This window comes from Grammomys surdaster, unplaced genomic scaffold (assembly GCF_004785775.1).
Source record: "Grammomys surdaster isolate TR1022 unplaced genomic scaffold, NIH_TR_1.0 126187, whole genome shotgun sequence".
Taxonomy (NCBI): domain Eukaryota; kingdom Metazoa; phylum Chordata; class Mammalia; order Rodentia; family Muridae; genus Grammomys; species Grammomys surdaster.
In genome coordinates, this window is record NW_021620993.1 from 2,908,312 (window position 1) to 2,936,207 (window position 27,896).

The 27,896-nt window shown below is 51.3% G+C and overlaps 2 protein-coding genes across 2 annotated transcripts in view; one reads left to right on the forward strand and one right to left on the reverse strand.

Moving 5' to 3' along the window:
• Nucleotides 1–14,200, forward strand: part of Wfs1 (wolframin ER transmembrane glycoprotein) — a 23,935-nt gene extending 9,735 nt beyond the window's left edge. The window contains exons 3-8 of the mRNA XM_028758149.1: nucleotides 2,984–3,066; nucleotides 4,690–4,834; nucleotides 6,467–6,637; nucleotides 7,121–7,201; nucleotides 8,639–8,790; nucleotides 11,625–14,200. Coding sequence (XP_028613982.1) covers nucleotides 2,984–3,066; nucleotides 4,690–4,834; nucleotides 6,467–6,637; nucleotides 7,121–7,201; nucleotides 8,639–8,790; nucleotides 11,625–13,430 — 2,438 coding nt within the window. The 3' untranslated portion in view covers nucleotides 13,431–14,200. The remainder of the gene's footprint in view (nucleotides 1–2,983; nucleotides 3,067–4,689; nucleotides 4,835–6,466; nucleotides 6,638–7,120; nucleotides 7,202–8,638; nucleotides 8,791–11,624) is intronic.
• An 11,597-nt stretch (nucleotides 14,201–25,797) lies between these two features.
• The window catches only part of Ppp2r2c (protein phosphatase 2 regulatory subunit Bgamma), an 83,692-nt gene continuing 81,593 nt past the window's right edge, over nucleotides 25,798–27,896 (reverse strand). The window contains exon 9 of the mRNA XM_028758237.1: nucleotides 25,798–26,089. Within this exon, the coding sequence (XP_028614070.1) occupies nucleotides 25,798–26,089 (292 nt within the window). The remainder of the gene's footprint in view (nucleotides 26,090–27,896) is intronic.

Consider the following 27,896-nt stretch of genomic DNA (forward strand, 5'->3'; position numbering starts at 1 on the left):
TGACACGGGCTAGTGCAAGGAGACCAGTGACACGGGCTAGTGGAAGGCCACAAGAAGTTATGAGGCTCTGGGCAGACAATGGAGATGGCTGAACAGTGAGATGGATCTATTCTGAATTTTGACCCAGCAGGGCTGCGAGCCATATATGAGTCGTCTCCAGCTGTGCCCAGCCAGTCGCCAGAGGAGCCCAGCCCCTTCTCATAGGTGTCCTGATCTTCAGGCCCAAGGAGTCCTGTCACTCTGCTCAAGCAGAAGCCCTGGGCCTGGTCCTACTGTCCTAGGTGGCCTAGGTGACCTTGGTGACACAGTGGGCAGGGAGACCCTACTGATGCTGTATGTAGTTTTGCCCTCTTGCCCCTCTGGTGGAAGGGCTGACTAGTCCTCAGCTGCCTAGTGCTTACAGATGGGGTAGTGCCTGGCATGGTAGAGGTGAATCCTGGGTTAGGAGGAAGGAACATAGGCTGTGCTGTGTGGATCTGCAATCCTAGCCTAGATGTACCTTGGATCAAGTACGGGCCTCTGGGACAGGCCATCGTGGACCCAGCCTGGTTGTAGCTTTCTCTCCTCATCCCTTTGGGCCTCTTTGGAATCTCTGGGCCTCAAAGGGCTTTCGGTAGGACGGTGACTGTTTAGGCATAAGGGGCCAATGTAGATGTGAGTGTGGGAACACGCTACCCCTGCTGACCTTAGGCCACACAGCTGAGTGACCCTCTGAGTCACGTTGTTGGTCATTTAGGACCTGGCCCACATCCCCGAGTACAGGCTGTGACCTGGTCAGCGCTGTAAGCTGCCCTGTCGTGAGGTCTCCACCGATGTTCTCTGAGTCTTCTGGAAAGCTGGCAGCATGCCTCTGTTTGTTACTTTCAGCCTCTGGTTGCATTCCAAGCCTCTAATGTCAGCCTCTCCAGGAAGTCTCTTCAGGCAGGGCTGATGTTGCCAGTCATCCTGTCACCTGAGCTGACAGCATGGCTGTCCTCACTGTCGCTCAGAGTGGGCCATGACAAGGACAAGAGTCTCATCAGCTTGGTGCCTATGGCTTCTGGGCCCAGTAGCTGTCTGCTGGCTTGGTGGTAGGAGCTAAGTGCCTCAGCCTGGTGCTGGCCACTGAACTACTTGGCCAGTTGTCCACCTTTGTGCCTTTCCTAAGGCCTTGCTAGCCAGAAGGGTGGGCCCCACATGTTTGAGGAACCCCTCATCCCAGAGTGACTCTGGTGCTTGCCCTGTGTGGGGGAATGGGTATCCCTAGGCTCCTGTGGGAGACTCCTTTAACTTGGCTATCCTATGTGGGAAACCCCATTGGCCCAGGGTAGCCCCAATTACTCTGTTTATTATGGAGCCCCTCAGCCAAGAGGCCTTGACTGCCCCATGTGGGGAAACCCTGACTGGTACATATGATCCTGCTCTGGCCACAAGGGTGATGTGGCCCTGGCGCCTTTGTCATTCTTCTTGCTCATCAACGTAATCCCTCATGATGGCTGTCATGAGAGGGGCAGAAACACTGGAGGCCAAGGACCTAGGACCAAGGGTGAGGAAGTGGGGAGAGCATAGCATGTGAGAGTCGCAATGCTCTTCGGGGAGGGTTAAGCATGCACTGGGAAGCTTGAGGAACTTAAGGTGTGAGTTGGCTCACAGTATGAAGGCTGCCTCCAAGGGGCTTGGTGCACAGTCAGGGCTGGTAGGGAAGGATACCAGAGGTAGCCTGGTGTGCCTGAGCGCAGCCCTGCTCCTGATGAGCAGGAGAGCTTCTCCCACCCTTTGCTGCTTCAGCGAATCAAGTTCCAGCCAGGCAGCACCACTGCCAGACAGAGGGAGGGCAGGGCTGATGAGCTGGGATGTTGGGGCAGAGGAATGCTACACACCTGCTCACAGCTGTTCCTTTGTCGGCCCAACACACTCTTCCCTGTCTGTTGAGTCTGCTGAGCTGTACTGCTGGAAGCTGGGGCATGGAGACCAGTTAGATTCAGTGCAGTGAACCACACCGGTGCACAGCTGGGGGCCGGGATGGATGAGGGAACTGGTGTTAGCAGAAAGGGTGGTGTACCTGAGGGGCTCTCCTCCCTGAGATGGCCAGCAGAAATGCCAAGTTAGCAAGCCATGCAGAATTCTTTCAAGTGCACGAGGCGTGTGGGTGAGCACTAACTGAAGAGATGGACAGGGCCCTGTCTGGGGGCCCACAGAGATCAGGACCTGCCATAGAGCCAATCTGGCATGAGAGGATGGCCCAGTGTTGATTCTATAGGCCTGACTGTGTCCATCCCTGAACCATGCAAGGAGGTGCCATGCAAGGCTTGTGTGTACTTCCCTGCAGCCCAGGACGAGCTTATTTCTTATTGGAGTGTGATGACCTCATAAGAGTAGAGCCTCATAAATGGGATTAGTGCCCTTATAGAATAGGTGGATGAGCTGTCTCGCCCCTTCCATGAGAAGGCAGGGAAGTGCCACCACGAGCTATAAACCAGGCCCTTCTGAAACCAGTCTGCAGGCACTGTGAACTCAGACCTCTCAGACTTCTAAAACCCTAAGCAATCAATTTCAATTTGTAAGTTTCCACCCTATTGCATTTGTCACAGCAGCCTGACAGGGAAGACACCCACTCTTAAGGAATAAAGGAATGCCCATCAGCTGTGCCCTCCAAAGCTACTCTGTCTGCTGAGTGTTGGTGTGCACTCATGCTCTTTCAGGCCTCTCAGACTACAGTCCTGTGAGTGGGCTGGAGCTGAAGGTGACAGTGGGACTCAGGCCCATACCCCACTCCCAGTCCTCACACCCTCAGTATAGAACAACTAGCTAGCTGCCACTGTTCTGGCTTGCTTGTAGCATTTGAAAGCCACCTGTCTGTCAGGCTCAGCCTCCTGCCTCTTGCCTCAATGTTAAAGTGAGAGTAGGTAGCAGGGCTCCTGAAACCTGGTCCAGCCAACCTCTATTCTGCTGATGGGTGGTAAGGTCTGGCACTCTGACGTTCTGATTTCTCTTCATGTTCAAGGTCCCATGAAGGCAGATGTGGAGATTCCCTTTGAAGAAGTCCTGGAGAAAGCCAAGGCTGGAGACCCCAAAGCACAGACAGAGGTGAGGACCAGTGTCTGGGAGACTCTTAGGACATGACTCCAGCACAATGGGTCTGTCCTGGTGTCCTGTTACTTATGGAGTAGGGGTCTGGCCTCTTCTGTAGGGATAGGGAACTAGCACAGCTATGCCAACCTCCATATTGGTTAGGTTTGGGTGGGTTTCTTTCTCTCTCAGTACCTTCCTGGTGTACCTATGTTCACCACTCTGATTCTACACAGATCCTGTCTTGGGTATGTGTTCCACCTCCAGGACACCCTCCCTCTTTCCTGTCCACCCACCCTCTAATAGCTGTCTACAAAAGGCTTGTTCCCTAAGGAGGGTCTGTCTCAGCTGATGGTCCACTCTGCCCAGGGCATTGTGGGACAGGAGAGTCAGGAGTGGAGGAGCTCAGGCAGGACAAGTTTGCTGAGTGTCAGAGACCCAAGTACACAGGGAGGGAGGACAGAGACCTTATAGTTCATCTTTTCTCTCCTCATGATGCCCTGGAAGGTATGAATCAGCAGGCCCACTTTCTGGCTGCAATGGAGGCCAAGAAAGTTTTTGTCTCCTCCAGCCTGTCTGTCAGTACTCTGCAGCCTGCCATACCAGTCCAGGTTCCCTGCTATTTCCTATCCCAAGGTCTAGAATGCAGGAGGCCTTCACCTTACCTCCAGCCTCACCTCAGCCTACCCTATGGGGTTGGGAAGAGGTTGCTGTGTGACCCAGAGGCTTAGAGTGACTTCTGACTCCTATGTTTGTGGCTCAAGCAAGTGACTCCTGGAGTTTCCCACCCCACAACCCTCAAAGATGGGGTAAGGGATCTGTGCAGCGACACCAGGAAAGTTTTCTCTTTGTATCTGAGGGACTATGAAGTCATTCCCAGCCTGTGCCTGTGCCTCTGGAAGCTAGAGAGCATCCGCAGTGCTGTGTTGGACTGTGAAGTCCTCCCCAGCTTATAGCCCAGGCCTGCTGAAGCTGGGGAGCATGCCCAGCTCTTTCCTGGCCTGTCTGTGTTCTTGGCTTCACTTTGCCCATCTGTAGAGTGGGAAGATTGGACTGGATAAGTGAGGATTTTTGCATAGGGCCAGATAGTAAATATTTTGGGCTCTACAATCTGTCTAAACTAATCAAACTTCCCATGGAAAAGAGAAAACCTGTCATGCCAACATGTAAGCAAGCAAGCAGCAAGGTTATGTTCCAGTAGCTCTGTCAGAGCTGGTGAAACTACTCAGTCAGGGAAAGGTGATTGCTGCCAAGCCTGATGACCTGAACTCGGAGTCCCAGAATCCATATGATAGAAGGAGAGAACTGAATCCCACAAGTTGTCCTCTGAATAAATAAATGTAACCTTTTTTTTAAATAAAAATAATTCTATTATAACAATAAGTAGTAATCTGGACTAAGGCCAGAGCTTCCCGTGGCTGCCTTTCTTCAGCATGAGCTGTTTGAGAGGCAGCAAATGGAGTCAGCCATTCTAGTTTTCTGACCACAATGGGGTTCTAGCACTCAGGAGACAGGAGCAAGAGAAGGAGCTAAGCACAGCATACAGCTCATAGTTGTGTCATTATAGAGGGTCCCACACCTGCCCCATAGTGAGGAGGACAGCATCCCAGAAGCTGGAACATGATGGATGTCTGCTTTTAGGTGGGCAAACACTACCTACGACTTGCCAATGATGCAGATGAAGAACTCAACAGCTGTTCAGCCGTGGCCTGGCTAATCCTGGCAGCCAAGCAGGGCAGGCGGGAGGCCGTGAAGCTGCTGAGGCGGTGCCTCGCTGACCGGAAAGGTGAGGTTGTGTGGGGCCTCTAGCAGCTGCCCTCAGGACGTGTGGTTTGTAGTACTGGCCACACCATTGGGAAGGGAGAAGTTTTTTTGGTTGTCTCCTTCTACTGAGAAGCTTTTGAAATCTTCCAGCTACTTCACAAGCTAGGCCAATTCCATGACTCTTGTCCTGTGCTTGGTGTCCACAAGAAATATTAATTAGGTCTCATGTCTCTTCTGGGTTCTAGTCCAAATCGGGAAGTAAATCTTAGAGTCAGAGAGAAATATCTGTCCCAAGTGTCCTAGACTGAGTGTCTTGCAGGCTTCAAGTCTGAGGAAGAGGTGACACAGGTGCTTCACAGTTTATGCTGTTGTGTATTTTGATATTTATTTATTTATTTATTTATTTATTTATTTATTTAGATTTTATTTATGTATGTGTACACTGTAGCTGTCTTCTGATACACCAGAAGAGGGCATCAGATCCCATTACAGATGGTTGTGAGCCACCATGTGGTTGCTGGGAATTGAACTCAGGACCTCTGGAAGAGCAGTTAGTGCTCTTAACCCCTGAGCCATCTCTCCAGCCCCTTTATATTTATTTTTAACTGTAAATTTTTATGCTGCTGTGTAAAACTTGCAATATATAGAAGCTACATACTCATAACACAAAGCCCAGGGAAGTACTTTATATCTTTTTTTTTCCTCTCTATGTACCATAGTGTTCTCAATGTTACATTTAGTGTACAAATCTTTTCCCTTTACAACTTGACTTGTGGTTTGGGGAAGGAAAAACAAAACAAAAAAGGAATGGTTTCCCTATTAAATCATGTCAGCCAGGATGTCTCAGTCAGACTGCCCAGGCCACGGCAGGTGGAATGACCTAGAGCTGGCCAGCAAAGGGGAGAGCAAGCCACATAACCATGATCTGGTGCCAGTGGTTCCCAGGGCTGCTTGGGAGCAGAGGCAGGGGCATAGCCCTGGAGGGTGGGAAGGGGAGGCAGCACAGGCCCAACTGGCCTGCATGCCCTGCCCTGCCCTGCATTCCTGCTCCAAGATTCCTGGGCAGATAAAAAGCGCAGTCCTCCTGAGAAACATGATGCCATTTTATGGCTCCTGCCCCTGTCCCTGCTCACCTCACTTCCCTGAACCTGTGGCATTCTTTCTTTGTTCTGTGTGGAAGACCCATGTTCCCAGCTGCCCTAGGAAGGACCTCAGCCCAAGAAACTCTGTGGGCACAGAGATGCCCCTTTCTGCCACACTCACACTGGTAATTGCAGTGAATCAGACCCCCATTCTAGGCAGCCTATGCCTTTTCAGACCTGTGGTTTGGGCCCACAGCACCGTGCTTTGCACCTCATCTCTGTAATACCTGCTGATGAGGGTCCCCAAGAATCAGGGGTGAGAAGAAACAAGCACGGGCAGCCCTGTGCTGCAGTGGACACTCAGGCATTGCCAGCCAGCATGGCCTCCATCCAACCTGGAGCATTGATGCTGGCAGAGATGGGCTCAGACACACTCTGGGGGCAGATACCTACTCTATCCTGAGTCAAAGAAGCCAGTCAGACCTCCCTGACATCCCTGTGCCCAGCCTCCTGGGAGTGTTCATGGAGGGCTGCTGTGAGGTATGGGTTTGCCTTATGCCTCTGTCTATCAGGCATTACTTCTGAGAACGAGGCTGAGGTGAAGCAGCTATCCTCTGAGACCGACCTGGAAAGGGCTGTGCGCAAGGCTGCCCTGGTCATGTACTGGAAACTCAACCCCAAGAAGAAGAAGCAGGTGGCTGTGTCCGAGCTGCTGGAGAATGTCGGGCAGGTCAACGAGCAAGGTAGGCCAGCCATCTCACCAACAACCACCCTCCCTTTGCCTTTCCTGTGGGGGTTGGGGCCCCATGGTTGGAAGGTGACTAGCATGTTGGCAAGACTATAAATTCCATTTGTTGCTCATCTATTGATCAGAGTGTGCTGGGGTGCTTCTGGGTCCAGGACCAGAGATACAGGGAGTGACAGGAACCTGGTCCTCACCCCCCAGGGAACAGCTCAGTCTATATTGGCTGAAAGCAGACAAGGAGAGAAAGTGTCAGCTAAAGAGGGAAAGGGTGCATGGGTGTGTTCATCACTGAATATGCTGGTCCTCCTCATGAAGGCTCAGAAGTGGCTACCCAGGGATGCAGCCCCTGCATGTGATGAGACCCCAATCCCTGTGATCCCTGAGAACAGTGATGGACCAGGATCCTAAAGTCCTACGCCCGGTGGGCTACAGAGCAGGGCAACCCAACAGCCCCGGCTTACAATCCTTTCTGATCTTACAGATGGAGGGGCGCAACCAGGCCCAGTCCCCAAGTCCCTGCAGAAGCAGAGGCGCATGCTGGAGCGCCTCGTCAGCAGTGAGTGTGAGTATGTCCGTCCTGTGCTGCGACCCTGCTATCTGCTTCCCGCATACCACTCAGCACCGCATCCACTCTTAATCCTAGCCTGGGTCCCCTACCAGGGTCTGGTGCTTAATGGACTCTCTGTTCACTCTCTTTGGGTGAGAGTGTTTTGGTCCCTGGGACCTAAGCTGTATATACTGGGAGTTTCAGACGACAATGGGAAACCAGTGACCAGTGAAGGCCTCAGGTGGGGCTGGTGCCTGAGTGATCAGTGATCAGTGAGGGAGACGGCTCTATCAACAGGCAGGAGAGGGAGCAGAGCGTTGTGTGGGATGTGTCCCAGTGGGCACTTGTGCTGAGGCAGATGTAGAGTGTTACAGCACCCATGTGGGATGGGAGAGAGACTGGGGACCCAAGGAGCTGGAGATGGCCTTGGAGTGTCTGGGATTGAAGAATTAGAAGACACTAGACCATGACATCATATGTGTGGAGGGGTGGAATCTGTGTTTCAAGGGCTCCAGGCTCCCATCCTGAAGAAGATGGACAGGTAGGGGAGGGGCTTAGGGACTTCTCAGCACTGATGAGAGAGCTAAGTCCAGAGCATCCTTGTGAGGCCCAGTGGGTGGGGCAGGGCTTCACAGTTGTGACTCATCGTTAACTCCTGAGTGCAGTCTCCCCAAGCCAGCCCAGTGAGAGCTTCCAACACGGCCATAGCTCTTGGTGACTCTGCCAGTATCTAGCATGTGTCTTCCCTGGAGGCATGCTTTTTTTCATTTCATTTCATTTCATTTACATGTCCTTGGCATTTCCCAGTGCTTAAAAAAATCATCCGTTGCAGAGTAGGCTCTGAGATAGAGAGGTTTGCAGACACACAGTGAACCCTCAGGGGTAAGAACACAAGGCAGACTTATGCTGGCCTTCTATAAATGCTGTGAGCTGAGAGCTTGTTGGGCACATGGTAGGTCTTGTTGGATGGAGGACTTATTGTGTGTGTAGTAGGTCTTTTTTGGGGGGTCATGATGGATGGGGATTGTAGCGTAGCAGTCCCACAGATCCTGTTTTATGGAAGGTTGGGTGGTGGGTGGCCTTGGGAAAGTTAGTCCCCAGCGTCTTGAGGCTCTGCATGGTAGAAAGAAGGGCATCAAAGGGTGCCAGGGGTGCAGCTGATTGACGGTCTAGCAATAGGGCTTGGCTTAAGGTAGGCTTTAGACATTAAGGACTAGACGGGCATGTCATTTCATATATGTAGCGTGTTGCCTAGGTCAGAGGTGGAGGATGACAGACAGCAGACATACTACTTCCTCCACACCCAACTGGTTCTTTTTTCATGTCTTTGCCCAAGGAGTGGTTCTGTGCCTGAACCTGGCGGGGCCCCAAGTTGCCATCCTATGTCATGTGTGTATCAGGGTGACAGTGAGTGTGTGGTTTGGAGAACCTGCTATCTTTTTTGTGCTTCAGCCAAGAACTACATTGCTCTGGACGATTTTGTGGAGCTCACCAAGAAGTATGCGAAGGGCATCATCCCCACCAACCTGTTCCTGCAGGATGAGGATGAAGATGAGGATGAACTGGCAGGGAAGAGCCCTGAGGACCTGCCACTACGCCAGAAGGTACAGCCAGCTCCTGCCTGGCACCCTGTCTCGCTCCTTGAAGCTGGAGGGCAGAGGCCCTTAACTTCACAGACACACCTGGATCTGGGTCCCTTGGGTCATCTGAGGTTCCTGTGTAAGGCAGTCCCTCAGCTCAGAAAACAGAGGCAGGGTCATACAGGTACACTTGTGTAGGAGAGTCAGAGCCTTCATGCCAGGGCAGCAGGCTGAGGTGTTGGAGTTACATTTAGATTCACATATATTGATGTTGTTTGTGACCCAGGACAGAGGCCACTTTCTAAATATGCCTTGCACCCTGTAAAGTGCTAGGGCCTGTGGGTCAGCTCAGCCATGGGCCTGGTTACTGAATCTACCATGCAGGGACACCAAGGGTGAGCTGGGAGAACAGACACTGGTGGGAGACAACTAGAATAGGAGGGATATAGAAATGCACCCTGCTTTGACCAGTCTCCACATTGTTGTTGGGACTCAGTAGAGACACAGATTGTGGCCGTAGCACCATTGCAGAGATGTATCCATATCTCAGACTGCAGGAATGCAAACATCCCTGGTAATGACCCAGGTAAGTGCTTCAGCAGAGTGTGGCCACAGAGCCAAGCCCACACAAGGGCCTATCTGCAGAGGAACTGTTACGTAGCCCATAGCTGTGCATGCCTCAGTTCCAGTGTTTATGGCTAAGAAGACACGAACCACACACACCAGTAAGACTGGAGCAACTAGGTTAAAATGGGGGCAGCTGAGTCTGCTGCCTAGGAAGTGGCTAGACAGTCTTCACAGGGGGCTGGAATGTGAAGCAGGCCACCACGGGGGATGGGAAGACAGGACAGAAGTAAGAAAGTGGAGAGCAATTCACCACAACACTCCAGAGAGATAAGGTCCATGTGTGAGCCATGCCCCCAGGTTGTTGACAGGTAAAGCCTCACTCTTGGCCGGGAGGTCGGGTACCGCCCAGGGCAGAAAAGACTGTTCTGGGAAAGTTCTGAGCATGGGGTGGCGTGGAGGCTCGTAGCTGTGAGGAAGGCCCGTGTAGCTGCACTAGACTGGGCATGTTCACAGACAGGGTTCCCAGATGGTGCTCCTACTCTGAGAGGAGGAAGCCAGCAGGGTCCGTATGGTTCTTGGCAAAGAAAAGCCCCACTCTTGCTAATAATGGGGGTCAAGGTGAAAGGATGCATTGGAGAAGGACCCTCAGGCCAGAGCTTTCCAGGGTGCACTGTGATGCCTCCTTCCACCACACTCAGTCTGAGTGTATGTCCCGCCACGCCACAGTGTTGTGCCTGAGCTTTGTGAGATCTGGAAGGCCTTTTGAGGAGAGAGGTTTAAAGTCTGTGATGAGATCCCATGTTACAGTGTTTGGAATTGTTCCAGTTGCGGGCAGTCACTTCCAGTCTTGTGTAGAGAAAAAGCAGCAAGCTCTCACAGGTGTCTCCACATTCCGGGATGCCTCAGCCCTCCATGCCTTGCCATGCAAGGGACATGCAGGGGCCCGAGAGGCTCCTCTCAGTCACAGACAGGAGCCTCTGTGAACTGATGTGACTCCCACAAAGAATGTTCTAGATGTCCAGCAGCTTTCCTCAAGCCCGAGGCATCAGAGTGACCTCTTAAAAGCAAATTTAATGTTTTGAAATCCTATATGTCTTACATTAACTTATGGGAAATCTGATGTGGACATTTCCTCTCAGGTTTCAGCTGAAGCTGGCTTCCCGCCACTTGCCTCTGGTGTGCTGGGTGCAGGTGGCCGTGCTCCCTGTCAGCTTGGGTTGCAGTCTTCCACTCTCAGTTTCCAGTGTCAGTGAGAGGGCGGGGCACTGAGCTCTCTGAACCTTCCAGACCATCCTTCCTTGGTACTCACACCGCACCTGTATGTTACGCTTAGTGTGGCCTGTGAAGTAACGGTTCCTGTCCCTTTGGCAGTCGAGGAAAGAGTCAGAGTGCTGATATCCATATGCTGGAGAGGGACACAATGGCTGATGGGAAACCCAGTGTTGTTGTATCTTTTCTTTGCTTGTGGAAGGGAGGGCTTTAAGACAGGGTTTCTCCATAGAGCCCTGACCACCCTGGAACTCGCTCTGTATACTAGACTGGCCTCAAACTCAGAGATCCACCTGCCTCTACTCCCAAGTGCTGGGATTAAAGCTGTGTGCCACCACCACCTGGCGTGCTATTGTATCCTGAAACAGGAAGCCTGAGGGGAGATGGGGATCTAGGTGCCCCCCCCTAGATATAGTAGCCATGTGCAAGACCCTCATCACCTTAGCAGAATGTGGGTGTCTTAGCTACTGTCTTATTGCTGTGATGGACACCATAACCAAAGCAACTTATAAGAGAAAGCGTTTAATTGGGAGCTTGATTACAGTTTCAGAGTGTTGGTCCATTTCTGTAATGTGGCAGGCAGGCAGGCATGGTGCTGGAGCAGAGCAGTAGCCGAAAGCATCCATCTTGATCTGTAAGTCGCAGGCCTAGAAACAGAACAAGACTGGGCCCGGTGTGTGCTTTTGAAACCTTAAATCCCACATCTCCTAATCTTCCTAACTAGTCCACACGCTGAGAACCAAACATTCAAATGTGTGAGCCTCTGGGGGACGCTCTCATTCAAACCAGCACAGTGGGATCTCAGGACGGGGGTATAGGGCTTAGGGGAACGCAAGTCTCTAGGGACTGTGGAGTATGGGGAGCACTTGATTGGAGAAGGTGCTCCTGGAGGACAAGGTCCAGGAGTGGGAACGCTGGGGTGAGGCATTCACCTTGTACAGAACCAGGAAACTAAAGGCAGTCCATGTTGGATGGCAAGGGGCTTCTGTCACAGTCAGTCTCTGCTCTGCGTCCCCCGCCAGGTGGTGAAGTACCCCTTACACGCCATCATGGAGATCAAAGAGTACCTGATTGACGTGGCCTCCAAGGCGGGCATGCACTGGCTCTCCACCATCGTGCCCACCCATCACATCAACGCCCTCATCTTCTTCTTCATCATCAGCAACCTAACCATCGACTTCTTCGCCTTCTTCATCCCCCTGGTGGTCTTCTACCTGTCGTTTGTGTCCATGGTCATCTGTACGCTCAAGGTGTTCCAGGACAGCAAGGCCTGGGAGAACTTCCGCACTCTCACCGACCTGCTGCTGCGCTTCGAGCCCAACCTGGACGTGGAGCAGGCGGAAGTGAACTTCGGCTGGAACCACCTGGAGCCCTACGTCCACTTCCTGCTGTCGGTCGTCTTCGTGATCTTCTCCTTCCCCCTAGCCAGCAAGGACTGCATCCCCTGCTCGGAGCTGGCCGTCATCTCCGCCTTCTTCACGGTGACCAGCTACATGAGCCTAAGTAGCTCCGCCGAGCCCTACACCAGGCGGGCCCTGGTCACCGAGGTGGCTGCTGGGTTGCTGTCCCTTCTGCCCACCATGCCTGTGGACTGGCGCTTCCTGAAAGTGCTCGGCCAGACGTTCTTCACCGTGCCCATCGGTCACTTCATCATCCTAAACGTCAGCCTCCCCTGCCTGCTCTATGTTTATCTCTTTTACCTCTTCTTCCGTATGGCCCAGCTGAGGAGCTTCAAGGGCACCTATTGCTACCTGGTGCCCTACCTGGTGTGCTTCATGTGGTGTGAACTGTCCGTGGTCATCCTGCTCCAGTCTACCGGTCTGGGCTTGGTCCGTGCCTCCATCGGCTACTTCCTCTTCCTCTTTGCCCTCCCCATCCTGGTGGCTGGCCTTGCCCTTATGGGCACAGTGCAGTTTGCCCGATGGTTCCTGTCACTGGACCTCACCAAGATCACCGTCACCACAGTGATCTGCGGCATACCCCTGCTTTTCCGTTGGTGGACCAAGGCCAACTTTTCGGTGATGGGGATGGTCAAGTCCCTGACCAGGAGCTCCATGGTGAAGCTCATTCTGGTGTGGCTCACAGCCATCCTGCTCTTCTGCTGGTTCTATGTATACCGGTCAGAAGGCATGAAGGTCTACAATTCCACGCTCACCTGGCAGCAATATGGCTTCCTGTGTGGGCCACGGGCCTGGAAGGAGACTAACATGGCACGGACCCAGATCCTGTGCAGCCACCTGGAGGGCCACAGGGTCACATGGACCGGCCGCTTCAAGTATGTCCGAGTGACTGAGATCGACAACAGCGCCGAGTCGGCCATTAACATGCTCCCGTTCTTCCTGGGTGACTGGATGCGCTGCCTTTATGGCGAGGCCTACCCATCCTGTAGCTCTGGCAACACGTCCACAGCTGAGGAGGAGCTCTGCCGTCTCAAGCAGCTAGCCAAGCACCCCTGCCACATCAAGAAGTTTGACCGCTACAAGTTTGAGATCACAGTGGGCATGCCCTTTGGCACCAACGGCAACCGCGGCCATGAAGAGGATGACATCACCAAGGACATTGTTCTGCGGGCCAGCAGCGAGTTCAAGGATGTGCTGCTGAACCTGCGCCAGGGCAGCCTCATAGAGTTCAGCACCATCCTCGAGGGCCGCCTGGGTAGCAAGTGGCCCGTCTTCGAGCTCAAGGCCATCAGCTGCCTCAACTGCATGGCCCAGCTGTCCCCTGCCCGGAGGCACGTAAAGATCGAACAGGACTGGCGTAGCACCGTGCATGGTGCCCTCAAATTTGCCTTCGACTTCTTCTTCTTCCCATTCCTGTCTGCCGCCTGAGGAGTGTCCGCCACTGGAGGAGGCTTCTGTGCATGTTGCTGTGAGGTCCTCCTGTGTGGCCACAGCCAGCTGGAGCAGCGCTGTGCCTAGTGCGTGCGTGCGTATGTGCGTGCGTGTGTGCATGTGTACTCTGTTCTCATGTGGTTAGATCCCATGAGATCCCAGGCTCTGTGCTCAGCTGTACACTGCAGATCCTGTTGGAGCGTGGTTCTCTTTAGCACTGTCCACTTTGAATGCCAAGTGTCATAAGAAATTGCATGCTATCTTCATTCACAATCCTGCCCTTGCCCCACAGAGCTGGAACTCCAAGCCTGGCCCCAAAGACCCTCCGTCACGAATTGCACTTTACAGATAGGAATCTTCCTCTCCAGTTCTTCATGCCTCCTTCCTGCCCTCCCTCACTTTGTGTTGGATTTGTTTTTCAAAGAACCAAATATGTGTCTATGTAGACTTCATGGTAGTGTTTATTTATTTGGTTGCTGCTAAGCCTTGACAGTGGTTCACCTTCCTGGGCTGTCCCCAGTGGTCACATCCTGCCTGGCTTCCTACTTGGGTATAGCATGTCCAAACTGATCTCTGAACACTACAGCCTGCCTTGGAGCTGTCCTGTCTCTGGGGGTGGTAGGGAGTTTGTGGGGATCTCTTCTGAGTATCCTAGGACAATGCAGGAGTGTCCCTTCCAGTACACAGGTACGCTTGGCCATCTTCAGTATGGCAGAGCCAAAAGCAAAGTTCTAAGGCAGCCGAAATAAAAAGCTTTGAAACCTACAGCCCTGCCTTCCAGTGCCTTGTCTGGTGTGTCTTTGTGTGTGTGTGTGTATGTGTGTGTATGTGTGTGTGTGTATCACAATATATCTGAACCCAGATTCAGTGAAAAGTGACAGTTGGGTCACTGAGGGTAGAACTGATATCCCACACAGTTGACCCCACCTTCTATGTAGCAGATTGGCACCATCCAGGTGTGAGGGTCTCTGAGGTCTCAGCCACAACCTCAGGCACCAGGTCACAGCACATGGGTATCAGCCCAGCTGTTGACCCTGGCCTTTGTGGCAAGGGTCACTGAAACCCAGGTCACTGATTGGGTCATCTGCATGAGTCACAGTCTGGGGTTTGTGCTGCTGTATTCAGTCATGTGTGGTAATTCCACAGGGGCATAACCAGTGTTTGTCTTGGGGGACTGGAGGAGTTACAGTGCTGGGCTAATTTCATTTCTGTTACTGTAGCAAACAGCATGGCCAAAACTAACTTAGGGGAAGAACGCGGGTTTGTATTTGCAGGTCATAGTTCATCACTGAGGAAGGGCAGGGCAGGAAATCAAGGCAGGCCTGCTTGGTATACCTCACTCACTGTCAAGGAAGTACAGTAGGAACCACTGAGGAACGGTGCTTGGTGGCTTGCTCTATGGCTCGCTCACAGACCCATGCTTAGCTAACTTTCTCATATAGCCTAGCACCACCTGCCTAGGGGATGGTACTGCCCAGCATAGCCAGGGCCTCTTATATCTATTAACAGGACAAACCCGTACGCATGCCCACAGACCACTCTGATCTGGGCACTCACTCAATTGAGACTCCCTTCTCAGGTGACTCAAGCCTGTTAAAGCTAACTGGGACAGGTTCTGTGTAGGCAAGTGCCCCTCTGTTGTGGTTTATTTTATTTATCTTAATAGGGTCTCACTGTGTATGGAGCTCAGGATGACCTGAAATCCACTGTGTAGCCTAGCCTGGCCTCGAACTCAGTGATCCTGATACCTCAAAAAAAAGTCCAGAGATTACAAGGCTGAGCTTCGAAGCGGCCATTTGATTTCTATTCTGAAGGTGAGGACTGCCTGCCTCTGTGAGGAAGATGAAGAAAGAGAGATCTGGTGCGTGTAGACAGGTCTTCCCTGCTGGTGTTGGAGAATGTAGTGTGGATTCTTCATCACCTAACCTGGGCTGACATTAAAGGATGTGGCTGCCTCCATTTTCCTCAGGGTCACCTGGGACACTGGGGTGGTAGCAGCTTCATCCTCTTGCCCCATGGGTCTGCCTCAAATTCCACACGATAAAGGGATATTCAGGGGCCATGAGTACATGTGTTTGCTCTTGGGGATCTTCCCTGGCAGTGGGTGTGGCCAGCTGTCCAGCACAACCCCATCCCCATCCTCCAGCCACAAGGCACAACATGTAGTCATCATATCACTGATTGTGTGGGACTCTTGGAGCAAAGCACAGATGACCTCAACCCATCCTTGCCTTGATGGGGGGAGGGTATCCATGACAACTCCATCTACAGAAGACACTAGGTTCAGAGACTAGGATGGGACTGATATAGGCCTGTCCCCAGGTCACCCTGCTACTATCACCTCATGACTGATCTCCCCTGGGAGTGAAGCAGACTCGTGGGGAGAACCCCAAGCAGTCATGGATTCTGGGTGCCACTACTCATTCTACTTTGAACCCCATTGTGCCCAAGAGCCCTGAAATGGCAACTATTCTCAGCCTCCATGTCCCTATCTGGGACAGCATTTCTCAGAGCTTCCGCACAATGACCCCTGTGCAGAAATGGAATGCCATACAGTACCCTGGTGTGTAGTAGAAGCATTGCTCTCCAGTCTGGAAGCAGCATTTCCAGCCCATGGGCAGCTGCCGAGCCTCATGCCTGCTCCCTCCCAGTGCTGTTTTGAGGGGGAGGAGAGTCAATTGCCTGGGAAGGTGGCCACAAGACATCGATAAGCTTTCCATAAACTTGGGTCTTCTTTTAAACATTCCTGAACAGTGGAACCTTGGGCCAGAGGCACTGTGATGTCCTTGCCAGTTTCTTAAGTATTTCAAACGGAAAACAGCAATGTTTAGATTGGAACTGAGCTAAATGACTGGACCAAACAGGGCCTGGCGTCTCCTGGCTGTCTGTACAGCACTCCAACACACAAGCTGCCTTCCTTCTTCCTAGCCATTCAACCAGAACCACTTGGCCAGTATCTGTAACTTACTGTTTGAAATAGTCCTTATCAGTATTAGCTAGGTACCCATGCAACCAGTAGAGACACCTAAGAAAAAATGGCAGGGTTCCTGGTCGCTAGATCTTGCCCTTCCCACTCTAAAACTTCTCTGGAGGCAGCCTGCTGTCCTTGGAAGTGGGTTTACATCAGGGAGAGGCCTTCCCCCTAAGGGTCCTGACCCCATGGGCAGCCTGAGGCCCTCCAGCCAAAGCAGTCTTTGTCCCAGGCCCCACCCCTCCCAGGCAGATCTGGGTTGGGGGTGTAGCATCCTTACACAGACCTGAGACCTGCACAGCATGGTCCTACTGCCCTGCCTGCAGTCCAGATACTACACCCAGAGGCTGGATCCATTGTCGAGCTGTCTCTGGAAAGCTGTTATCGGAATGCTCACTCTTGGTCCAGAAGCTCTGTCCCAAGGGTCAGCTATTACCAGAGTTGTTGGGGAAGAACCTGCCATCCCTCACTACACAGGCATGCCCACCTCCTTCCCCCACAATAGGTCAACTAAACACATGACAGAGAGTGAAAAGTAGAAAAAGGTTATTTTGTGGCCACATGGGAATGAGAGACAAGATTTCAAGTAACATCCTTCCCCAAGTCCTACTAGGACAGGTTCTCAACCTGTGGGGCACAACCCTTTGGGGGTTGAATAACCCTTCCACAGAGGTTGCCCAGGACCCTCAGAAAACACAGGTATTTACATTACACTTCCCCCAAAATCCTGATGGAGGTTCTGGGACCCAGCTTAAAACCTAAGGCTTTTGGGATGCTGGGTTGCAACACCCTGGTGAAAAGAACCATTGTTCTGTCAGTGGAAGAAGCAGTGGCTAGGCGTCCCTGAGGGTCACTTCTTCCACAGTAATGAGGGCCTGGTTTTAAGCTGGCCTTTGGCTGCCCATGGATAATCATAACCCAGCTTCCCGAGTTGATGTGAAAGCCCAGCTCTCGCCTCAAAGGGAATAGGACTCTATTATGAGCCCAACAAGAGTGAAGTGGCTGGAGCCCTGACCGTTTCAGGGTGTTCTAAAAGAGCTGTCCCCCCATGGAACTGGTCACGTGGGATTGTGTTAGATGCAGAACAAAGTCAGAAATGGAGGCATTGGAGGGAGGGGAAATCTCTGATAATAGGCTTCAGATGCAATCTGATGGCATTCTTTGGTTGGTGGAGGCGAGGAGTCTGCTAAGAACGTGTTCTGAAGGATTAACCTAACAGTCACAAGGACGTTAAGTAGGACACAGGGTTCGGCAATGATTAGCCAGTAAGGGTTCTTAAGACATCCCACGATAATTCGTCTTAGATCTGCAACACTCTAACTCTCCACAGTCATGGAGTTCTAATCAGTCAACCAACCTAGCAGAATCTTCAGCTCAGTTGTGTCCCTGCCGCCCCCACCTTAGGGAACTTTATACCTACAGAGAACAAATAAAAATGGATAGAGTTGGTCTCCAGGTCATACCACTAAAGGACAGAGGATCTGAAGCCCTTGTGCTCATACGTCATCATGGACCAGCTATTGGGTCAAAGATAAAACCTTGGTGGCAAAGAGTGAAGAAAGAGTTCAACAGTTGCCAGACAAATGTTTGTCCCAGCTCAGACCCCTATGCCAGAGATGCAGCCATTATTCAGTCTCCATGTCTCAGGGCTAATGTGGTGCCTCACGACCAACAGCACTCATATTCTAGCCCACGAGAGGTGCCTCACACCAGTCCAGAGCCCAGCAGAGTGGTAATGACCACTAGCGACAAATACCCAAGGCCCTGGAGCTCCAGACCTGGCCAGACCCCTCACTGCAGTGCCAGGAATCCTGAGATGATATGGATGCCTTAGGCCATTTCAGTTGGCATTGGTTCCATCCAGGTGGTCTCAAAGTCTCTCCCTGCTCCATACTCTCTTTCTGAGTTCCCACCACTCTGCAGCTGCTGCTGTTCTTGGTATGGCCTAAGAATACCAGCATGTACTACAGAGCGTCTCACTTTTGTCTGAGACAGCCAGGACCCAGAGTCATACTATGCAGTGAGATTGCAGGTGTTAAAGACAAGGGAGAGGGAGGGGAGATCAGCAGCCCCTCAAGGTGAGGCCTGCGTCCTCCTCCAGGTCTGCAGACAGAAACACAAATGCTATAAGTCAGCAGATTAAGGTGACGCCTCTCAGGTCCTTGGCCAGTGCTAAAGCTGAGATCAGAACCCAATTTCCCTCACCTTATTGCACTCAGTAGGCCCTGAGGATACATGTTGGATGAACAGCTGGGTGATGCAGACACCGACTGCCCTTTGTCCCATCACTGTGTTCCAGGGACTACCATGAAAATTCATTGCTCCTAAGACCCCGCCTATTCCCACATTTGGACTTTGGGAATACAGATTTGATAGTCGAGCTTCCCACTGTCCGTTTTTACCCGCTCCTGCCTCCACCCCCCAGACTCCCAGCATTCTCTTTGTGACTCATTGAGTCAGCTGACTGTGTGGCTGACTAATTCTAACAGTGACAGGTAAAGATAGCTGGGCTTTGTCTGTTCCAAGGACCTCATCGAAACAGTCATTCCCCACTCCAGCGACTATTTCCTGCTCTGAAAGCTTTGGTTGCTAGGAAACAGTGCTGGAGGCCTAAAAGCTTTGTTTCATCTGTGCATCAAGTGGTTGGACTTGAGCAGTGTAACTTTGAAAGGTAGACTGAGTGAAAAGGAACCAAACTAGGAAAAGCCTTGAGTGAACAAGTCCTTATATAATGTATAATGTATAATATAATGTATAATATACAATATATAATATTATTATAGTATGTGTATAATATAAATTATATATTATATGTTTTGCCTTGGTGTCTGGACATGCATTGCATGTGAGCTTGGTGTCCACAGAGGCCAGAAAGAGGGCTCTGGTTTCCCTGCACCCATAGTTACAGATACTTGTGAGCCAACATGTGGGTGCTGGGAACTGAGCCTGAATCCTCTGCAAGAACAACTAGTACTCTTAACTGCTAAGCCATCTTTCCTGCCCCTTTCTTTGTATTTAATCATCAGGATGACCAGCTGAGTGAAACACTGTAGCTCAAGGGTTTTCTCCCAGGTCCCTGGACTGAGTCTCATCCTGGGATGCTAAATATCTAGGTGTTGAGTCTTAATGGCTTCCAACAGAGTCGAATGTGTCCTGTGGCTGATGTCATATGTCACCATCCTTGCAGAAATGAAGACAGTCTTGAGAGACACTTAGCGCCCCTCCTTCTGGCGATCAGATTGTTAAACAATGGTTTCCAAGTGGTGGGAATCGCTCAGGAGTCTCATACTGGGATAAAGGAAAGGCTGAAGCTGGTCTGCCAGGAGGGAATCTCACACAGTTCTGACATTTGCCAGACCGCCATGCAAGACACTGAGGCCGAGATGATGATGGTGCAGTGGCAGACAGGACCACACCTTGACCAGGACTGTTTAATTACGCACAGCACTGTCTCTCTATTGAAAATGAATCCTCATGTCAGAACCCTGAAAATGAACTTGGGGGATGTGGCCACACCTCTTTGTTCCTCTTTCCAGTGTGGTCACACTGAATAAAACCCTCTTTCTCTGCTTTTCACTATGCCTATGTGTATAACCGCTCCATTAAGGGTGGGTGGCTGCCTTACTGTCTCTTCTTGCTGAGGTCCTGGGGTGGCCTCTGTAATGGGCCATGGTCTCTACACCTGCAGAAACTGCTCCAGTCTGTCAGGCTGGGCTCTGAGCAGCAGAACTGTGGCCAAGAGAGCAGACCCTTTATAAAGGACAGTGGCTCTGAGCAAGGTTGCTCCCAGGGTGGTGGCTCTGGATGAGTCTATGGAGAGGCCTGTGTACCAATGGATTGGGGCCTCAGGTCTCATACCCAACAAACTGGGAACAGCCTACATTCAGGCAACCCCCTGAAAATGCAGCACAACTGTGAGTCCCTCTGAAACCCCTGACCAGGGTCTGTCTACTCAGAAAGTAGGAGGAGATGGCTGGCATACGTTGATGCTGCTTATTGGTGACAGTTTTCTATTCAGCACCTAAGGACAGACTCCTCAGCCCTCCCCAGACAGCAGTCACAGTCCTGGAGATTCTTTTTCTCATTCTTTAAAAGCCCCCACAAAGGATGGAGAGATGACTCAGCCATAAGAGTACTGGTTCACAGTGGGCTGTAACTCCTTTTCTTGGGAGCATTGGTGGCCCTCTTCTGGCCTCCACGGGTACTGCACACAACAATACACAAACACTGGTCAATAGAATGCCTGTCCACTTAAAAAAAATCTAAAGAAAATGAAGCCCAGAAGCCTGTGTGCTTTGACCACACAGCTGTCAAAACAGTGAAGACCTTTTTTCTGAATAAAATTTGTTTTTCTAGATGTTTCCATCATTCCTGGCTGTTTGTTTAATAAAGTTTATAAAGAAGCAATATTCCTGTCAGCCAGGACTAGGCAATTTCCAGATATCCTAAGGCTAAGCCATGGGATAGAGATGTGGAAGCCATCGCCTGTGTGATCCTCACGTATCCTCCTAGATGGACTCCCTCTTGATGGGAACAGAGGAGAGGTCTGGGCTTCAACTGTTGAGACCAGATGTAACTGACCTTCCCTGTCTAGGTGCTCTGTTAAGCTCAGGCCTGGGAAGCCATTTGGGTTTTAGCCGTAGTAGTGTGTCTGTGCATGTGGAGGCCAGAGGTCGATCTTAGATACTGCAGATCTGTCACCTTGTTTTGTGAGGCAGGGCCTCTCATTGGCCTGGGGCTTGGCCAGTGAGGCCCTGGGATCATGACTCCTCACTGATGCCATGTTTACAAGCATGTACCACCATGATCAGATTTTTTTCCCGTGGGTTCTAGGTCTTCGTGCTTGTGCAGCTAGCATTACTGACAGATCCATCTCCCCAGACCCAGAGGAGTCTCTGTCCCTACAAATGACATGGAGTAAAGGGCTGACAGGTGCTGGGATCCCCCAGAGCCTGCAGGACTATGGAAAGATTAACACCCCAGTTTGTTTTCAAAGGGCAGATGGCAGCTGAGGGGCTCTGGAAGCCTGAACCTAAGCACTGTTATCTGAAGCTCCTCCCCGGAGCAGCAGGGGCTCCTGGGTACAATGTTGTCCAGGGTGCAGCATTATGGCAGGTCTGGCCAGCTGACCCTCTGCTGTTCAAGTTCTGACTCTGGGATCCACTCCTCCCCACCTCTGAACTCGGAGCTCCTCAGGAGAGTGCCACCTTCTTTCCTTCCCTTTAGGAAGGCCTGGGTGTGGTCAGCATGGATCCAGTCCCCACTCTAGCTGCCTACTCTGTGCTGTGCACCTTGGGCAGGTCCTGGGGCCTCCCTGAACATCCTGTCTATGAAGGAAGGTGAGAATGTTCTTAGATGACCTGAAGGAAGGTACCAGTGTGCTGGCCTGGGGCTTCTGTGACAAATGGCCACAGACCCAGTGTTTGTGAAGAGCACATATTCATCTCTGTAGAGTCAAGAGACCTTAAGTCCATCATGGCTCTTGGTGGGAAAAGTCAAGGTTGGCAGAGCCAGGTCCTTTGGTGGCCCCAGCAGTGACAGCTTAGTAATGCTTGCTGGGCAAATATGAGGAGCCAACTTAGAATCCTGGAACCTACAGAGAAAAGCCAACCATAGTGGCACATGCTTGTAATGTTGGCACCAGGGAGGAGACAGGAGGACCCTTGGGGCCCACTGGCTAGCTACCAGAACTGGCAAGCTCCAGGCCAATGAGACTAGAGGCCTTCTAGTGTGGCTGTGGCTCATCCTTCACCTCTACAGCCAACCATGGCTGTCCTGTCTTCCTGCCATGCCTCTCTGAAAGTTTTCCTGACGTCATATTCCTAATACAGTCAGGATAACCCCCTATTATAGAGGGTTCAGGAGAGCTGACGGGACCCCCTGAGTCATCCATGACAGTCCCTGTACCTCAAAGACCATGGGAACAGCCACTGGCTCCCAGTGACGGAGCTCCATCTCTGGAGCTAAAGTGAAGCATGGTGGGCTGAGGTCACAGTATTGGATACCAACCTGAGCATCCTCACTGTTCAGGCACTTCAGCCGTAATGATCTGAATCCTGACCCAACATCTACTAGTTGTACCAATTCGGACATGATACTTAGTCACCTCTGAGCCTAAATGTCTCCATATATAAAACAGGTATAGTGACAGTACTCTGTCTACACTCTATGAAAAGCATCCTATGGAGCCTAGGCTAGCCAATCCTGTATCACAGCCTGCTCAGCGGAGCAAAGGTTCCACAAATGAACTTTTATCTTATTAGTCACCCAGAGGTCCTGAGGAGCCAAGCACTATTTATATATGTGGGTCATAAGATAGCCAAATGACACACAGCCAGGAAGTGGCCTTCTCATCCTGATGCTGACCTGGAGGCTGTACAGATAGATGGCAGCTGTAGCTCTATCTCCACCTCCTTCCTACTGTAAAAAGACTTAGAGAGGTCTGGGCTGCAGGGAATACAGCGGGGAGAGAAACCTTGACTTCCTCACAATCCAGTTGCCCATGTTCTGGCCTTTCACCCAGCTCTCCATTCCCAGAACCTGCATCCTCTGCAGAGTGAGGCCACTAAGGGGTACTAGAGTCAAGGTCAGCCCCAGATAGCCCATGCAGCTAATGCTTGTGTTTGAGCCTCAGTTTCCTTACCTGTGTTTGTGGTGAGTTACACACACCTGCTACAAAGGGAGACAGGCCACCCATCATGAAACACATGCCAGGCACTGGGCTCCGCAGGTACCATCTGGGACCCCTCCCCTCCAGGCACATGCCAAACTTGTTGTCCCCACAGACTCTATTTCGTCCTCCATCTGGGTTAGGGTTGGAACCAAAAAGATACAGCTAGACGCAGCCCAGTGCTGATGGGAGATGCTTCCTGCCCCGCCCACCCCGCTGGCTCCCAGTGGCTGCTCCCCATCCAGGTCAGTTCAACAATCAGCAGCCTTCCAAGCCTCATCTTAGATGTAACATTTGTTATTTTATTGGAAAAAGCTGGTATTAACATATTTATAATTTTATTCAACAGTTGGATAATTTGTGAGACACCGAAGAAAAAAAGAATGCACCTATGAGCCACAGAACCCCAAGTGACTGGGTCTGACTAAGTTACCAGCAAGTACATAACCAACAGCCTCCAAGGGCTTCACCCTCAGAGAAGATTCAAAGCAGAAGAAAACAAACTCAAAACCCCAACAATGTCGCAATGATTATGGGAAATGCCACGGATTCAAGACCAGAGAACTTAAGCAGAGTAAAGTGGCAAAGTCTGTGGCTTGCAAGGCTCTGGTCCTTCTGCGATTTCTCACACCACCCCTCCCCCCTCCACACTTTTTCCTCGGTCAATACACACGTTGTTATTAGCAGTCCGCTCTGAACCTGGGTGATTTCTTTGGGTCCCAAACACATATTTTTTTTTTTCTTCTGAGATCTTTTTCTGTCTCTCTTTTTTTTCCTTTCTACTTTGGTACCCGACATTTAAAACAGAAGTCTGGAAACTAGGGCCATGTGCAAGACCTCTCCTTTTGAAGACCATGTAAGATTTGACTTAGAAGACATTATGTGTGAAACCTATGACCTCATAGCAGCCAGCTCCCAAGACAAGTATCTTCTCTAACGCCAAACTGCAAAGGCAGATGTGTGTGCCAGCGATCCAGGCCAGTGTGTGAGGCCCTCTCACCAGGATTTTGGCTTCAGTGGGATTTATATACAACTGGCCACATTCTTCAACTTCTTCACAAGAGGGGAAAGTCGCCAATCTTTTAATTGTTAACTTGAATCAGGGTCAATATGTACATATAATACTGTCCAGAGCGCCTGAATTTTACAGTGATAAACATTCTTCATTCACGTTGACTTAAAAAAAAAAAGCCAAAAAATGTAATGGACCCAGTTTCTGTGTAAATACATGGTCGGAAGTGAGTGTGCATGCGGTTTGTGCTTTGACACACACAAGGATACCTTGATCCACTGAGAAAAAAAAAGCTCCATCAGATCTGTTTCCTGGGTGGCAGTCCGTGTTGTAAAAACTAAAGCCCCTCTGCTCTCTGCTTCCAGAGTCAAAACGCCAAGCCCTGCAGTTCTGGGGTTTCAGGAGTGAGGATGGAGCAGGAGTCACTATGAATGGCCACTCACCTGTGGCCCTGAGGAGGCCTGAGAAAACGTCCTCTGGGGCTGCCTGGCTGCATGCAACCTCCTTGGGGAGCAGCCGGAAGGGTGAGGAGGAGAAAGCTGCAGATACAGTGTAGGTGAAGTGCATCTTGGGAGGCAAGCCAGGACGCCTCTCTTCTCTATCTTCTCTTGTGTCATCTTGCCACCAGCGTGCCTGCACTGAATGCACGACATGAAGATGCTTCCCTTCTAGAACCTTCCCTTGGAATGCTGCTTGAAAGCCAGTCACCAGTGTAGTGGGCTGGAAAGACTTGCATGGGACACCAACTCGGCCTTCAGGGTGTGACTCCCTAGGAACCCTACTTCTCTGCTCAGAACCTTGGTTCCCTCCTGGGTACAGAGGGGATGGTGACTGCACCCCAGCTCCAGCAGAGCCTGGATCTCAGCTGGGAGTTATGAAAATGAGTGGACATCTGTCTCATGGGCGTGACGATTCTACAGTCAGGGACAGGACCCTCTGTTGGCCATGGGAAGATGACTGGTTAGCATGGAAAGGTGACAGCAAAGCCACCACAAAGTGGGCTGCGGGGATCCAGCCACAGCCACCATGGGCTGAGCACCATGCCCAGCGTGCTGTGGGCACTCACAAACAGACGGCAGTGAGGTGAGGGCTACAGCCACACAGGTCCCCAGTCCTGCTTCTCAGGACTTGCCTCAGCCAGGAAAACCTACACAAGGAACCCGGCCCTGCCTCACGATTAACCCTACGACTTAGGCTCTGCTTTTCAGACCCTGCCCTGGCCTTGCTCCTAGAATATGGAAAGACATCCCAAACACCCAAGTGACAAGCTGCCACGGCCAGCACTCATTGAGAATTCTCTGTCCAAACTCCAACATGAAGCAACAGCTCCGAACCAGGTGACATGGCTGGCTCCCTTGAGGGTCTGCAGATCCTGACTGGCTTGTGAACTTCACTCTTCCTCTGGAGCCCCATCATGGACCAAGTTGACTTTCTCAGATAGGAACTGACCCACCCTGGACATGAATAAAGTCCTGACAACAATGAAAGGCCCAGCTTGAGACATGAGGGCCGTAAACAAAGGAGCCCTGGACAGAGGCCACCGGGCACATCCATTTTATCCACCTGTAACTGAGGCCCCTTCCTTTCCTTTGTTTAAACTGGCAATGACCCCATCCAAGCCAACTCCAGCCTAGGGACTCATGTCCCCACAATGGCCACCACGCTCATCCTGTCCTCTTACAGAAGTGGCCGAGAGGGCCACTGAGGCCAGCTAGTGCATGTCAGAATTGACCTTATCCTGGAAGATGTACAGGTTGTTGGTGGCTGCAATGGCAATGATATTCTCGGCTGGGTGCCAGGCCGTGTGCAGGATCTTCTTGGTGAAGTCCAAGCTGTCCACACTGATGTCATCACGCCGCCGCTTGCCACCCACACACACGCGCCTTGGCTTGAGCACCGCTCTGGGTTTGCTGCTCTCCCTTGAGGCCTCCAGCGTCACATCCCGCTTGGTGTTGCGGTCGAACATGCGGAAAAAGTTGTTGTAGGCCCCTGTCATGATGACACTGGAGAGAGAAGGAGAGGGGTCGGATGTGGGTGGAGAGAGGGGACAAGGACACTCCAGAGCTATGGGGTGAGGCAGGCAAATACCACAACAGGCAAGGGGACCCTGGAGACAGACTTCTGCCCCATACTTTCTGCTCCTCTCCTAATCAGGGACTTTGTCTAGTGAAGCATGGAGCAGATTATCACCATGATACATTTAGGAAGCAGGCTTGGGCCTAAAGGAGGAATTTGGTTTGGTTGTAGGGAAGGCTGGAAAAGCTATGGGGAGAGGAGGAAAAAGAGGCTAACTGTCACAGAGGAGGAGGTATTCATATCGTTTTAGTGGGTGAAGAAGATAAGCCTAAATCAGTCCTGTATGTGTAGAACACAGAACATCACTGCCAAGAGGGACCCAACACTTTGTGTGTATGTGTGTGTGTTCTTATGTGTGCATGTGTCTGTGTGTATGCTTCTGTATGTGTGTGTTTGTATATGTGTATGTTTGTGTATGTATGTATGTATGGGTGTATATGTATTGTGTGTGTATGGGTGTATGTGTATGTGTGTTTGTGTATGGGTGTGTGTATTGTGTGTGCATGGGTGTGCGTGTATTTGTGTATGGGTGTATGTGTATTGTGTGTGTGTAGGTGTGTGTGTGTGCATGTATATATGGGTGTGTGTATATAGGTGTATGTGTATATATTTATATGTGTGTGTGTTTGTGTATGGGTGTGTGTTTATATGGGTGGGTATATTGTGTATGCATGTGTGTGTGTCTGTGTCTGTCCAAGACAAGGCCACATGAAGCCACTTTCCAGAGGGCTGACTCGGGCAAATCCAGCTGTTCCTAGCTGGAGAACAATCAGGACTAGATACAAAGCTGGGCCCTGCTCTTCCATCCAGGGTTGCTGGGGATAGGGAATGCAGGTACTACTAAGGGCTGTTAAATCACAGAGTGACCTGCCCTCTGCTGGCCCATTTATTAAGGGTTGTAAAGGGATGGGGAATTTCTTTGATTATCCTTGGGGTCCTGGGATTCAGGCATTGAGGTCCCTGTCCATAGACAGACCAAGCTCAGGGGAATCCAGAGGCAGAAGGAAGGATAAAGATTGCTCTTCACTGGCAAGAAATATGGACAACCACTGACTGGACACTCTCTTGATCCCTCCTGCCAGACATCTTTTCTACTGGTGATGGGAAAAAAAAGTACAGAGTCAATGAGAATTTATCATATCATAAATGGCAAGTTACAGGAGGAAAAGCCCAGGAGCCTGTGGGGCAAGGCAGAGAGGACCAAGGCAGCTTCCTAGAGAAGACAGCAGAGCACACTAGGTGGAACGTGCTTCAGCAGGGTCTAGGGTCAGAAAGAGTAGATGTGGAGGAATGAAAGGAGGGGTGTGGAGATCTATGGGAAATGTCAGGCAGAATTACAATGCTAATCCCCAGGGCTGGGGCTCCATTACAGGCCTGGTGATTTTGTGCTGAGTTTAAGGCATTGTCTGGTTACATGAGACCCCTGGTGGCAAAATAAAGGTCAGGCAGTGGGTGGCAACCTTGAGCCACCTATCCTAATATTCCTTGGGGTTGGAGTCACCGTTTTACAGCAATCTCTCACCTGCAAGTCTACCAAGGCCTGTTCCCACTGTTCACTGTTCACTGTTCATTCTGAGTGGGTATGGCTGCTTGCAGAAGAACCACAGGGGCCCTGGCTCCTGGGAGTGGTCAGACAGAGGCTGAAGCCTGGTTGTCTGTCTTTCCTCAGACCAGGGCTCTACCCTGCCTTCTTCTCATTGGCCTTCAGTGAAGACTATACACCACGACGCAGAT